We start from the raw sequence: 14307 nt of genomic DNA, 5'->3' as shown, positions 1-14307 counted from the left end.
TGTCACTGTCTCTCTCTGTCTCCATCGCTCTCTTTCTCTCTCACAGCCTGACCGATGACCTGCCCAGCCACTGTGGGATATCTGCTGTGGTGACTGCAGACTCCAGGGTCTCCTCCCCCCCTGCTGCCTCTCCAGACCCACTGCTCCCACTAACCCTGCACCTCCTCCAGCCCACATCCATCCTCCCATACCCTCCCTCCTCCTCCTCCCCCTTGTACCCCCACCAACTGAACGCTCACTGAACTCACCCTTCCCCCTCCTGAAGACCTGCATACGGAGCCAGAATGGAGGACAGTTACGATAACAGGACTACCCTGGCGAAGGGGGCAAAGGACATGGCCAAGGAGGCCAAGCGGCACGCGGCAAAGAAGGTCAGCAAGGTGGTGGACCGCGCCACAGATGAGTACTCATCCCAGCGCAACTACAGCCGCTTCCAGGATGAGGAGGACGAGGGGGAGGGGGACTTCTACCGGGATCCGCCTGGGCGGGACAACGACAACGAGGACGGCTCCAGTGATGCCACGGAGGGCCATGACGACGAGGACGAGATCTATGAGGGGGAGTATCAGGGGATCCCCTCGGCAGGGGGTGATGGGAGGTCCAAGGAGGGGCAGGTGGCACTGGGGCAGCCCGTGTCGGACGCCCTGAAGGACCGCAAGGAGCTGGAGCAGGAGAGGCAGGCGGAGGAGGAGGAGCTGGCCCAGCAGTATGAACTGATCATCCAGGAGTGCGGACACGGGAGGTTCCAGTGGCAGCTGTTCCTGGTCCTGGGGCTGGCACTGATGTCAGACGGGGTGGAGGTGTTTGTGGTGGGCTTTGTCCTGCCCAGCGCAGAGACCGACATGTGCATGCCCAACTCCAGCTCTGGATGGCTAGGTAAGAGACTCCGTCTGCTCTGAGTGTTGAATGTTAGTCAATGTAATATCATGTGCACTATACCCTATCTCTCTCTCTCTCTCTCTCTCTCTCTCTCTCTCTCTCTATTTCTCTCTCTCCCTCTCTCTATCTCTCTCTTTCTCTCTCTTTCTCTCTATTGCTCTCCTTCGCTCTCTCTCTCTCTCCGTCTATTTCTCCTTTCTCTTTTGCTCACTGTTTCCTTTTGTATGGAGTCAACTATTAGGTGCCTCAACCTGCACCTGTGATCCGCCTAGATAAGCTGTTCTGGTCCAGGGGTTTCTGTGTCAGGATTAAGTGGGGCTAGCGCCGGTATTCCCTGTGTGTGTACTGTTGAGCGGCGATCCCACCAGTCCAAGCGGCTGCAGGTGTGTAATCCATCACCGCGGACGCTGTGTACAGGGACTGACTCGCTGTGTCAGCGCCAGATAGGTGTGGCTATTGTATCAGACACACAGCCTTTAGACGCGTCACTGTTTCACTTTGGACACTTCCTGCTGCAACAGGCACGTAGATGGGGTGTAAAGGGGACGTGGGCCTCTGTCCCTCTGCCCTGACCTACATAAACTGCCCTTTTTTAATCTATCAATGTGTTTTTCTTATTTTCTTATTATTATAATATATATATATTATTTTACATGAAATGTTATGAAACACTTGCCAGTAGAGTAATCGATGCATAGCCTTTAGCTGATTAGAGTCCCATGGTCAGAGTTCTGGTTGTGTTCCAAGCTAGCTGGGTAGCTTCAGGCCGGCAGCAGATGGGGACTGTTAACAAAAATATTTTAAGCCACACCACTGAGCATGCAACAAAAACTTTGAACCACCCACAACAGAATTCAACATGTCCTCATGTCCACATTTCCAATGCTTGATTCTTCTCTCAGACCGACGTCAGTATATTACTACACACTGGGGGCCTGTTCACATGTGTTTCTACGCCATCAAGAAAACCTTTAGTTGCTGGCCTATTTCTGCCTCAGATTGACTTGGGTGATAATTATTTACAGGTTTGCCTCCCTGTCTCACTTTGTAAATGGTGCATTTTATAAATGGTGCATTTTATATAGCGCTTTATCCAAATCACTTTACAATTTCTATTCCTCACATTCACCCATTCACTCACACATTCACACAGCGACGGCGGAGGCAACCATGCAAGGTGCCAATCTGCTCATCGGGAGCAATTAGGGGTTAAGTGTCTTGCTCAAGGACACTTTGACACTCAGCCCTGAGGTATATCACTAACTATATCTTCAGGGCCCTGTATAATTCAGCCCTGAGGTATATAACATACAGGGGTGTAAAAAGTACCCAGAAATTATACTTAAGTGAAAGTATGGGTACCGTCTCAAAATCTGACTCAAGTAAAAGTCAAAGTATCTGGCTAAAAACACACTTGAGTAAAAGTCAAAAAGTCCTACTTTTAAATGTACTTAAGTACTAAAAAGTAAAAGTATTTTTTTTTTAAAGGGATAGACCAGGGCCCTCATGCATCAACGTGGACGTAGAACTTGACCTACTTCCACACGTAAGCACGGAATGTAGAACTAGCGTACGCACAGGGAAGTCGGCATTCATCACACGTGCGTACGCAGGCTCTATGGTCCTCCGTGTTGATGAATACCACTTTGTTCTACCGTCAATGCTCGTGCATGATTATCCATATATGGTCATGAAAATGAGGAAACACCCCCCATGGGATGTGAAATAATGGACGGACCCGAGCGGAACCCTGAGAAACTCCACGGAGAATTCACTGCTGTCGAACCAAGAAGACACTATCGCGTATTGTGGGATAAATAAAAGGCGGATTTGTAAACGGTGATGTCAGATATCAACGGCTCCCTAAGACCATTGCTGCAATTCTGCCTGGACAGCTCAAAATACTAATAAAGACCGTTCGTTGACCACTGTTTGGCGTTGGTTGTGTGTCATTATAACCGTGCTTGTAATATGAATGCCTTTATTAGTTGTGTTCGATTGGCTATATGATTTTTAGATGCATCTATTTTGTTGTCGGCTAATAAAGACCGCGCTGGAATATGACTGCCTTTTCCCGTGTTGTTTGATTAATACCCCAGGGATTAAAGTTCTCCTCAATTTGATTCCAAATCGCGATGGATCTCCCGTCAATTTTCTACCTGCTGCATATGATTTCTAGAGGCATACTACAATCTATTTTGATGTCAGTATTGGGTAGCCTATATAAACAATATAATACGAGAGCATATACAAGAACAATGAATCTCACTGCATGTATGATAGCCTGCCTTTCAATACATGAACTTGAATCCCATCATATACATAGTCTGTCCACTATAGTGTCATTGCAATGCGTTTTCTATTCTTTCTTATACAGTAAAAAGGGGGAAGAACACTATATTAATATGACTTGTATTCTGCTTACAGCTTCGAAGTTCCACTTGTTTCGTTTAACGTAAAGCCTTTTAAATATAATCAAAACGTTCCCGTGTTTCTGCGGTCTGCGCAGAATAATAACGAGTTGAGCTTTATGATTTATGATGAATTGAAAATGGGGGACCCTGATGTAAACAAGACGAAAGTTGGTCTGCATCCCCAATTAACAATTGTATGTACTGAGCTGTACTGTACTGTACCCATTCTGCAATCTGTTAATAAACTTTTCAATCAATCAATCAATCAAGCTACGCGGAGCGCAGTCAGTCAGTAGCCTACACCCCGTATATTCCGATAACGCTATATAAACCATGCTGCATTCATTCTGAGAGAATGATCTATTATTCCAAATGCTATTTATAGGGTTTTGACCATAATTACACTACTGTTGCTATTCTACAATGAACTATAATGAACTACGGTTCGTACAGAACATGCCGGTGTTATTATGCACAGAAGCTCATTTCCTTGTTGTAATAATATATTCTACCACTGGGAGCTAGGTACGCCAGGTCTGACCTGTGCGTAGATGTAAGCACGAAGTCAAGTTCAAGTTGAAGTTGATGAATCCCACTCTTTGCTTAGAAATGATCGTACGCACAGGGTAAGCACAGATCTGTGCGTAGAACACGTTGATGCATGAGGGCCCAGGGGTCTCAAATTCATTCCATCGTGGGCCAAGTTTTCATTTTAACTATACATTGCACCAGGTGAGTTAGTTGAAGAGGTGAGCCAATTAGTGAAATCATCAGCTGGTGTTTAGGCAAGGCTGGAATGAAACCAAGCATACACTCTGCCCACAATGGAATGTGTTCTGCGATAGACAATGCTGAAGACAGACAGAAGACAGAATACTGGAGTACCCTGAATATTATCACAATATTAACCACAGCATAATGCGGATCTGACTGTCTATTCTTCTGATAGCAGGTGTTTAATCAAAGATCCCTGCTTTCTAGTGTTGCACAAGGACCAATCAGCATGGGTATGGGCGGGTTCATTTTCCATTGATGGGGATTTGATTGGCTGTTTACCTGCGGTCGCAGGATTAATAACGTTAACGTTAGTTCGGCCAGATAAACAATTAAAATATACTAATTAAATGGTTGGACCTGTGAGATTTGTACTTGTACTACTTTGTAGGTCTGCATTTTAAATGTAAGGAGTAAAAAGTATGTATTTTTTCTCTGAAATGTAATGGAGTAAAAGTACAAAGTATACAAACCTAATAATACTCGAGTAAAGTACAAATCCCCCAAAACAGTACTTAAGTATTGTAACGAAGTACAATTACTCAAGTACTTTACACCCCTGATAACATAGCATGGTTGGCTTGTCATCCCTCGCTTTGAATAGACTACAACACTGGTACATTTTAATTTACAAGACAACCTTAAGCAAATTTCCCATGTACTTGAGCCTGATGTTTTTATTTGTGAACAGCTGCCATAACCTTAGATCACATGAATGGCTTCAGTTTAAAGTACCGTCTATGCACACAGGGGCTGGAAAGACCAGTTCTGCTATGGTCCTTGGTCCTGACATGAACTACTCCCTGTACACACATGACTGTGTGGCACAGCGGAACAACAACACAATCATCAAATTTGCTGACGACACAGTAGTGGTGGGCCTGATCTCTGCAAACGACGAGAGGGCCTACCTGGAAGAGGTAAAGGTTCTAGCGGGATGGTGTCAAGAGAACAGCCTCTCCCTGAACGTCAGCAAAACAAAGGAGATGATTGTGGACTTTAGGAGGTCGGGGGTCAGGGACTACAGCCCCCTCAGCATCGATGGGGCACCGGTTGAGAGAGTGAACAGTTTTAAGTACCTCGGAGTCCACATATCCGAGGAATTGATATGGACCACACACATTGACAGTGTTATCAAGAAGGCACGACAACGCCTCTACTTCCTTAGGCGCTTAAGGAAGTTCAACGTGAGTCAGAAGATCCTCAAGAACTTCTACTCATGCACAATAGAGAGCATCCTGACTGGCAATATCACCTCCTGGTTTGGGAATAGCACTGCACAAGACCGCAGCAGACTACAGAGAGTGGCCCGTTCAGCCGAACGCACAATTGGAGGTGGGCTTCCCACTCTCCAAGACATTTACAACAAGCGGTGCATGGGCAAGGCTAAGAGAATAATCAAAGACTCCAGCCACCCAAACAACTGCCTCTTTGAACTGCTGCGGTCAGGCAAGCGATACCGGAGTCTCATGGCAAGCACAGAGAGACTCAGAAGGAGCTTTTATCCCCAGGCCATCAGGATGCTCAATGAACAATGAACAATAAGCAAACCATCAACACACCCACAGCACATACACTCACTTTAAATAAACAACACACTGTAGCACCCACTTTACCACTTTAGACACACTTTACACTTTATATTTATATTTATATTATTGGTAAGGAAATAGCACATCATTCTCATTCCTTATTGCACCTCACCACTACAAGGTGGCATCACAAGCTAAGCTATACCTCTCCATTTTTCTTACCAGCTGTACATACTGTATATATAGATACACTGAACAATTTTGTTGTTTACACTTCTTTACGTACTTGACTTCTTGACTTTCTATTTGATACTTATTATACTTATTTTATACTATCTTGTTATTATCTAGCACACTCTCAGGAGCAACACAGAAAGAAACATTTCATGCAAAGTATTCTGTATTCTGTATGACAACTAATAAAGAAACTTGAACTAATAAAGAAACTTGAACTGCAGACCAAGCTCAAACTCCATTCCCTTATCTCACTTACTGTAATGATTTTCAACTGAGTAATGGATGTTCTTACTGTTAGCTGCAGCTGCTTCAAGTAACAATCTGAGCTGTGACGAACTACTGCTGCCTTTTATGCACTCTATTATGTAATCCTGTATTGTATTGTGTCGTACCTGTTGTCTCTATCTTTGTGATTGTGTTCTGATGCTGCTATTCAACCCTGTTTTGGCTATAGGTCTCATTTCTAAAATAGGTTTTGATCTCAATGTGACTTCCTAGTTAAATAAAGGTTATACAGTATATATAATGTGTTTGTGTGAGAGAAGAGTCGAGCATGGGAAATACACAAGGACTGTTGTATTCTCTTGTGGATGGTTAAAACCTTTGTTTACATGTTGTGGTGTGGCTTAAATCTTTTTGTTTACACGGTCCCCACACAGCCAGCCTCCAACCAAGGGACTCAGTAGGTCAGCTAATGGTGATGCACTGACTACACTACTGGGCTGGCAAGCATTTCATACCACGTCAAAAAAAAAGAAATCTGAACTATACCTTTAACATAATCCCCACATAGGATAACCATAGAAAAAGAGGCATCCAGTTTTAAAAAGACCCTTGTCTGTTCTATAGGTGCAGGTATGCCCTGTTGTTGCTCGAGCCCCTGACCACGATACTTGCTGTCATGCAGCAACGCATCACAAAACAACAACCCGTCATGAACCTCTGCAACAGAAGCACAACACTGATACAGTAGAGAGCCTCGCCCACCCAGACCTCTTTGGAATAGAGGAATAGAGAATAGAGAATAGATATACATGGATGTACAGTACGGAGCCAAGCCAAAATGGACCTGTGCTGTTTAATTCACAATAATACAATAATAGAACCAATACACTGCGGTAGTTGGTTACATAATAGTATGCCATTTGGTGGACTTTACTATCCAAAGGTCCTTTCAGCACCATAAGTGCACAAGATTTTAACGTGGGTGGTAGTGGTGGGTGACAGTGGCTCAGGGGGTAGAGCAGTCGTTCGATTCCCTCTCCTCCCGGGCAGCGTGTCGAAGTGTCCTTGAGCAAAACACTTAACCCCTAACTGCTCCCGAAGAGCAGGTTGGCACCTTGCATGGTTGCCTCCACCGTAGGTGTGTGAGTGAATGGCTAAATGTGAGGAACAGAATTGTAAAGCGCTTTCGATAAAAGTGCTATATAAATGTACCATTTTTACTCCTGGCAGTGTTGGTGCTATATGCTCTACTCATTGAGCTACACGGTGTGTGTGTGTGTGTGTGTGTGTGTGTGTGTGTGTGTGTGTGTGTGTGTGTGTGTGTGTGTGTGTGTGTGTGTGTGTGCGTGTGTGTGTGTGCGTGTGTGCGTGTGTGTGTGCGTGTGTGCGTGTGTGTGTGTGTGTGTGACAGTCTCCAGGAGATACTGTGTACTCCGTCATCCTCCCTTCATCCTCCTGTCTAGTCTCCTTAGAAACTCTTTTCTTCCTCTCTCTAACCAAGCAAGATCCTGCAGGCTTTCATGGTCTATGAACCGCTTCCCCTTGTTCGTGACTCCCTCTCTCGCCCTCTGTCCCTCCCTCCCCTCTCTCTCTCTCTCTCTCTCTCTCTCTCTCTCTGTCCTCTCTCTCTCTCTCTCTCTCTCTCTCTCTCTCTCTCTCTCTCTCTCTCTCTCTCTCTCTCTCTCCTCTCTCTCTCTCTCTGTCCCTCTTTCTTCCACTCTCATCCTCTCCCCCCTCTGCTCTCCTTCTCCTTGTTGATTGCCCCGAGGTCCCTCCCCATTGAGGTGAACATGATTGGTGTGTGAGTGAGTGAATGTGTGTGTGTGTGTCGTGTGTATGTATGTATATGTGTGTGTGTGTGTGTGTGTGTGTGTGTGTGTGTGTGTGTGTGTGTGTGTGTGTGTGTGTGTGTTTGTGTATGTGTGTGTATGTATGTGTGTATGTATGTGTGTATAAAATATGTGAGTGTTTTTGTGTGTGTGTGTGTGTGTGTGTGTGTGTGTGTGTGTGTGTGTGTGTGTGTGTGTGTGCGTGCGTGCTTGTGTGTGTGTGTGTATGTGTGTCACATTCTAAACATAGCTTACATGATTACTATGACCTTAGTGGTATCCATTTGGGGTTATTCAGAATAATTAAAGAACATAGGTGAGTAGGTCCTCTACAGGTCCCACAGCCACATGCCTTGATGTGCTGAAATAAACAACAGAGAAATGGCCAATCGTATCGTTGATTGAGTTGGATTAGAGCACACTTACCCCTGCATTTTTCTATAGGGTGCTGACTAAGTCCACTGTTACAAAGTTCCAATTCTCGCTGCCAATTCCTCCTACATAAATGATGTAGGAAAAATAATCCATACAACCAAGCTGTATTTTTATGCTGACAATACAGTCCAATCAGGCACGTGCACACGTAGAGCCCAAGGGGTGCTTGAGCACCTGCCCTTTTGAGCCTCCTGCCCTTTTGAGCCTCATAAAAAAGTGCCCTTGTAGGAGACGGGAAATCACGACCAAAGAGAGTGAAGTTTCTTTGACCACACATCAGTGTGCATCATTTAATAGCATAGCCATGGATACCACAACAAACAAAGTCAAGCGTTAATATGGCCGCTCTAGATACCCCGGATGCCCTGTGTCCTTAAAGTGACAGTGTAGGTGGATTATGTCCCGTCCAGGTAAGTGCCCATGTAAGTGCCCACTACATATGTCCCCCCAGAATTCACCCTACTAACTCACAAAACGGGTCGGTAGACGGACCTCCCGACCATAACGGCTCCGAACAACTGGAGCCGGCATATGAGCTACCGTGGGACCCCCTGGGGCCTTGCGGTGGCGGGGAGGGCAAGGGGCAAGGTGCCTAATGGGCGATGAGGGACTCATATTTTCAAAAAGCGACCTAGGGTGACGCGCCGCGGGGGCTGAGCGAGTGCCACGGGGTGATCCACATCCAAGTGAGCTGGCTTAAGCCTGTCCACCGAGACATGTTCCGGTTTACCGCCAATGTCCACCACGAAGGTCTTACTTCCCGTCTGTAGGACCCTTCCGGGTGGAACACGAGTCTGTGGCAAACCATGCTGCGAGGTGGGGACCGGCACAAATGCCCTAGCGTTCTCCAAGTTTGAAACGCGCTGCTGGGTCGCAGACCAGGGGTCTGTGGTGTCAGGTAAAAACTCCCCGGGGACCCGCAGCGGTTGGCCATAGACCAGCTCAGCCGACGATGACTGGAGATCATCCTTGGGGGCGGTCCTGAGACCCAACATGACCCACGGGAGCCTGTCAACCCAACTACCATCGCTAAGGGTAGCTCGGAGAGAAGCCTTCATGGACCGGTGAAACCGCTCACACAAACCGTTAGCCTGCGGGTGATAAGCGGTAGTGCGGTGCAGTCTCACGCCTAAGTTTCTGGCAATCTCGGACCAAAGCTCAGAGGTGAACTGAGGTCCACGGTCCGACGAAAGGTCAGACGGAGCACCGAACCGGGCCACCCACGTATATATAAACGCCCGAGCCACATCAGTGGACGTTGTGGATGACAGCGGAACGGCCTCTGGCCACCGAGTGGTTCTGTCCACCATCGTGAGGAGGTATGTGAAACCATGCGATGGGGGTAATGGACCCACCAGGTCCACATTCACATGGTCAAACCTCCTTTCGGGCACGGAGAACTGGGCCAAAGGAGCTTTAATGTGGCGGTGTACCTTAGCGCGCTGGCACATCACACAGGTCTTAACCCACCCGCTCACATCCTTTTTCAGCCCGTGCCAAATGAACTTGGCTGCCACCTGCTTTTGAGACGCCCTGTTACCGGGGTGAGAGAGACCATGTATGATGTCAAAAACATGATGTCTCCAACTGCTGGGCACCACCGGTCGCGGCCGCCCCGTGGAAACATCCTCCAGCCTGAGTGCTGTGATGGCCGTCCTGTAGGCCTGAACGTCCAGGTCGGAAACCTGGTCTGAGGCCATGCGTGCGTAGTCCAAACCAACATGGACGGCCCCGATCAAGGCCAGAGAGAGACAGTCTGCCACTAGATTGTCCCTGCCTGCGACATGCTGAATATCCGTGGTAAACTCTGAGATATATGACAGGTGCCTCTGCTGACGGGCAGACCATGGCTCACTTACTTTAGCCATAGCAAAAGTGAGTGGCTTGTGGTCTACAAATGCCGTGAACAAACGAGCCTCCAGCAGGGAACGGAAATGCCGCACGGCCAGATAGAGGGCGAGGAGCTCCCTATCAAAAGTGCTATATTTGCACTCATTAGGACGAAGCTGTCGGCTAAAAAACGCCAGTGGCTGCCAAGCCCCACTCACCCACTGCTCGTATACCGCTCCAACAGCATAGTCTGAAGCATCAGTGGTGATGGCAACAGGGGCGTTGGGAAGTGGGTGTGCCAGCCTGGTTGCATTGGCCAGGGCGGTTTTAGTATCGACAAACGCCTTGCGTCTCTCGTCCGTCCAGTCCACCACATGTTTGGCGATTTTACCCCTGAGAGCCTCGTAAAGAGATCGCATTAGCTGAGCAGCCCGGGGGACAAACCGATGGTAAAAATGTACCATGCCAAGGAACACTTGCAGAGCCTTGATGGTGGGTGGCAGTGGAAAATTTGCTATGGCGTCAACCTTAGATGGGAGGGGAACTGCCCCATCTTTGGTGACGTGGTGCCCGAGGAAATCGATCCTAGACAGCCCAAACTGACATTTAGCTGGGTTAATTATAAGCCCATGCTGACTGAGTCGGTGGAAAAGGGTCCTGAGATGGGACAAGTGCTCTGCCCTGGTGGTACTGGCGACTAAGATGTCATCTAGGTAGACAAACAAAAAAAGGCAGGTCCCGTAACACAGAGTCCATCAAGCGCTGGAATGTCTGTGCTGCGTTTTTAAGCCCAAATGGCATGCGCAAGAACTCAAACAAACCAAAGGGAGTAATCACCGCCGTCTTAGGGATGTCCGCTGGGTGGACCGGCACCTGGTGGTAACCTCGAACTAAATCTATTTTTGAAAATATGAGCTTCCGGGCCAGGTGGGTGGAAAAATCCTGAATATGTGGAACCGGGTATCGGTCCGGTGTGGTTACCTCGTTAAGGCGGCGGTAATCGCCACACGGGCGCCACCCGCCGGCAGCCTTAGGGACAATGTGAAGGGGTCAGAACGACGGATAATACCCAGGTTTTCCATGTTGGAAAACTCTGCCTTGGCCACGGCCAGCTTGGCAGGATCTAGGCGCCGAGCCCGGGAGTAGACTGGCGCACCTGCCGTAGCGATGTGATGCTCCACACCGTGCTTACTGGTGGAGGACGAGAACGTGGGCTGGGTAAGGACAGGGAACTCGGCTAGCAGCTGGTGAAACTCATCTGTAACAGACAACATGTTAGACAAACCCACAGGAGGCGCTGCCCCGACAGTACATTCAAATGAACAAAAGGTGGTGGCGTCGATCAATCGATTGTTCCTGACATCCACCAACAATCCATAGGCACACAGAAAATCAGCACCCAGCAGGGGCACAGACACATCAGCAGTAATAAAGTTCCAGCTAAACCGCCGGTCACCAAAACACAACTCCACTAGCCTACTGCCATACGTGCGGATCGTAGTACCATTGGCAGCTTCCATAGGGAGCCCATGCCCGTCGGCCAGGGTGTCCACCCTTGACGCAGGCAGCACGCTTCTCTGTGCCCCTGTGTCGCACATGAAACGCCTGCCTGAGATGTTGTCCCGAATAAACAGTAGCCTGCCGGCCCCACCAACGCTCATGGCCACTGTTGAGCGCCGGCCCGGGCGTTTCCCGGCCCCTTGTAAGTACATGGGGGACGGCATTGGTTAGCTCTGGCTCCATACTTTGTGTGAAAGAAACACCAGCCAGTGTCTCTCCCTCACTGGCGAGGGGCTGCCACCGCAGCAGCGACGGTATAATCCCCATGGTGAGAGGTAGAGGGTTGGTCATGATAGAACACGGCCGTACAGTGTTGCTGCTGGCTGGCCAAAAATAACTTATCCGCCTCCGCGGCTAACATACGGCAGTCATTTATTGTTGTGTTGGCCAAGGCAGCCCTTACCTGAGCCGGTAACTGGCGCAAGAACAGCTGTCGGAAGAGAAAATGGTTGGGCTCATGTTCTCCCATCAACGCCAACATCCTATCCATAAGCTCGGACGGTTTACTGTCGCCCAGACCTTGCAATGAAAACAGCCGGTTAGCTCGTTCCACCTCAGACAGTTCAAAACACTTCAACAAGTGTGCCTTCAGCGTGCCATATTTATCGTGCGCCGGAGGGTTTGTGAGTAGACTCACCACTCTGGCTGCCGTGTTAGTCCCCAGCACAGCGACAACGTGATAGTACTTAGTGTCATCCTCCGTTATTTTCTTTATTGCAAACTGCGCCTCCGCCTGCACAAACCATGCAGTAGCTTGCGTTTCCCAGAACTCTGGCAATTTCAGCGCAAGCTGCTCTTCCATAAACTTCAGCGCGACTGCCTGTTCCATTGTTCAATCGTTCTTGAAAGCGTCCAAGAACGTCAGGTTCACCAATGTAGGAGACGGGAAATCATGACCAAAGAGAGTGAAGTTCTTTGACCATTGATTGATTGATTGATTGATTGATTGAAAAGTTTATTAACAGATTGCAGAATGGGTACAGTACAGTACATCTCAATACATACAATTGTTAAGGGGATGCAGACCAGAGAAAGACTTTCGTCTTGTTTACACCAGGGTCCCCCATTTTCAATTCATCATAACATATATGACATACATGACATACAGATAGACAGTACTGCTACATCTATACATTTTGACATATCAGATTTGCAAATACAGTACTGTTTGTGATACAAAAGTGTCCAGAAAAGGAGTGTATATACATTTGGCGTAGAAACTGTACATTGGAAGAGTTGGTGGGGTGGGGTTGGGTGGGTTGGGTGAGGGCTGTACATTGGAGGTGGGGGGGGGGGGGGGGGGGGGGGGGGGGGTGGGGTAGGGACACACACACATTTTACACTGTACATTAGTGACCAGTGTAGACCACACATCAGTGTGCATCATTTAATAGCATAGCCATGGATACACAACAAACAAAAGTCAAGCGTTAATATGGCCGCTCTAGATACCCCGGATGCCCCGTGTCCTTAAAGTGACAGTGTAGGTGGATTATATCCCGTCCAGGTAAGTGCCCATGTAAGTGCCCACTACAACCTTTTTATTTTTTTACCGTTGTGCATATAGACTGCCCTTCCAACTGAAAAATGTCAGGATAGAATCAAAATATTAGGTAAAGAGAGAGAGATGCCCCATATTCCATTGCAGTTTGCACGGCCTCTCCGCGGACCTATATATTTTATGCATAGCGTGGGTGGTGATGATGATGATGATAGAAACCGCTGTGGCGCATGCAGTTGAATGCTGGTATTACACTCACTGAGGGACACGAAGAAGTCAAGTCCGATGGGATTTGGGAATCTCAAATACAAAATCGGGATTGGAATAAAAAATGCATTTATATTAAACAATACAGAATATACAGCACTTATTGGGGTCTGTAGGGTAAGCACTTATTCCCTCCCCCTGAACATTTATGGAGATGTATGGCCTTTTAAGTCAATGATAAACGTGTCTTTCAAGGATAAGTGAGCTCCTGCACACAGTGAGCTCCCCCAAAAAGCATAAAAAGGGGGCCTCCCGCCTGAAAAGGGCCCTTAAAAATCGTGCTCGCGCAATTCGTGCGCTCGGTTAAAACCCACACAGGTATAGTGCCCTTTTCAGCCTTTGAGCACCTGCCCCTCTCTAAAGTCCTGTGCACGTCCCTGAGTCCAATATTCTAGTGCTCCCTCCCCTTCACAGGTGCTTTTAAATGTTTACAAACCTTTCTTCATGATCTTAAATTAGCCCTAAATGCAAAGAAAACAGAACTCACAATATTCACAAGGGCTCGGTCACAGCCTGTAAGCCTGTAGCTTACTTTCCTCCTCTAGTAGCTACCAGACCAGGTCCACTAGGTGGCTACTTTTAAATTCCCAGAGTGGTCACTGAACTAGGAAAGACAGCCATCTCCTACTTTGCACCTCTGGTGTGGAATGAATTGCAGGAGCTCATCCACCTGGATGCCATGGCCTTGCTTGGCGAATTTAAACATTTATTGCAGAGCTCCTTGCAGGAAGAGTGTCGTTGCTTTCTTTGATTTTGGTCCCAAATTAATACTTTTGTAGCACTTTCAGCCTGCACTTTTGTTGTTGTATGTTTTTATGTTTTGT

The 14307-nt window shown here is 47.6% G+C and overlaps 1 protein-coding gene across 2 annotated transcripts in view; it reads left to right on the top strand.

The window, feature by feature from the left end:
* Positions 1-14307, top strand: part of sv2ca (synaptic vesicle glycoprotein 2Ca) — a 156401-nt gene that overhangs the window by 22258 nt on the left and 119836 nt on the right. For both annotated transcript variants that reach the window (XM_084334155.1, XM_084334154.1), the window contains exon 2: positions 47-876. In XM_084334155.1, the coding sequence (XP_084190281.1) occupies positions 285-876 (592 nt within the window). In that variant the 5' untranslated portion in view covers positions 47-284. The remainder of the gene's footprint in view (positions 1-46; positions 877-14307) is intronic.

This window comes from Notolepis coatsorum, assembly GCF_963971535.1.
Source record: "Notolepis coatsorum genome assembly, chromosome: 1".
Taxonomy (NCBI): Eukaryota; Metazoa; Chordata; class Actinopteri; order Aulopiformes; family Paralepididae; genus Notolepis; species Notolepis coatsorum.
This window is presented reverse-complemented; position numbering and strand designations above follow the sequence as displayed.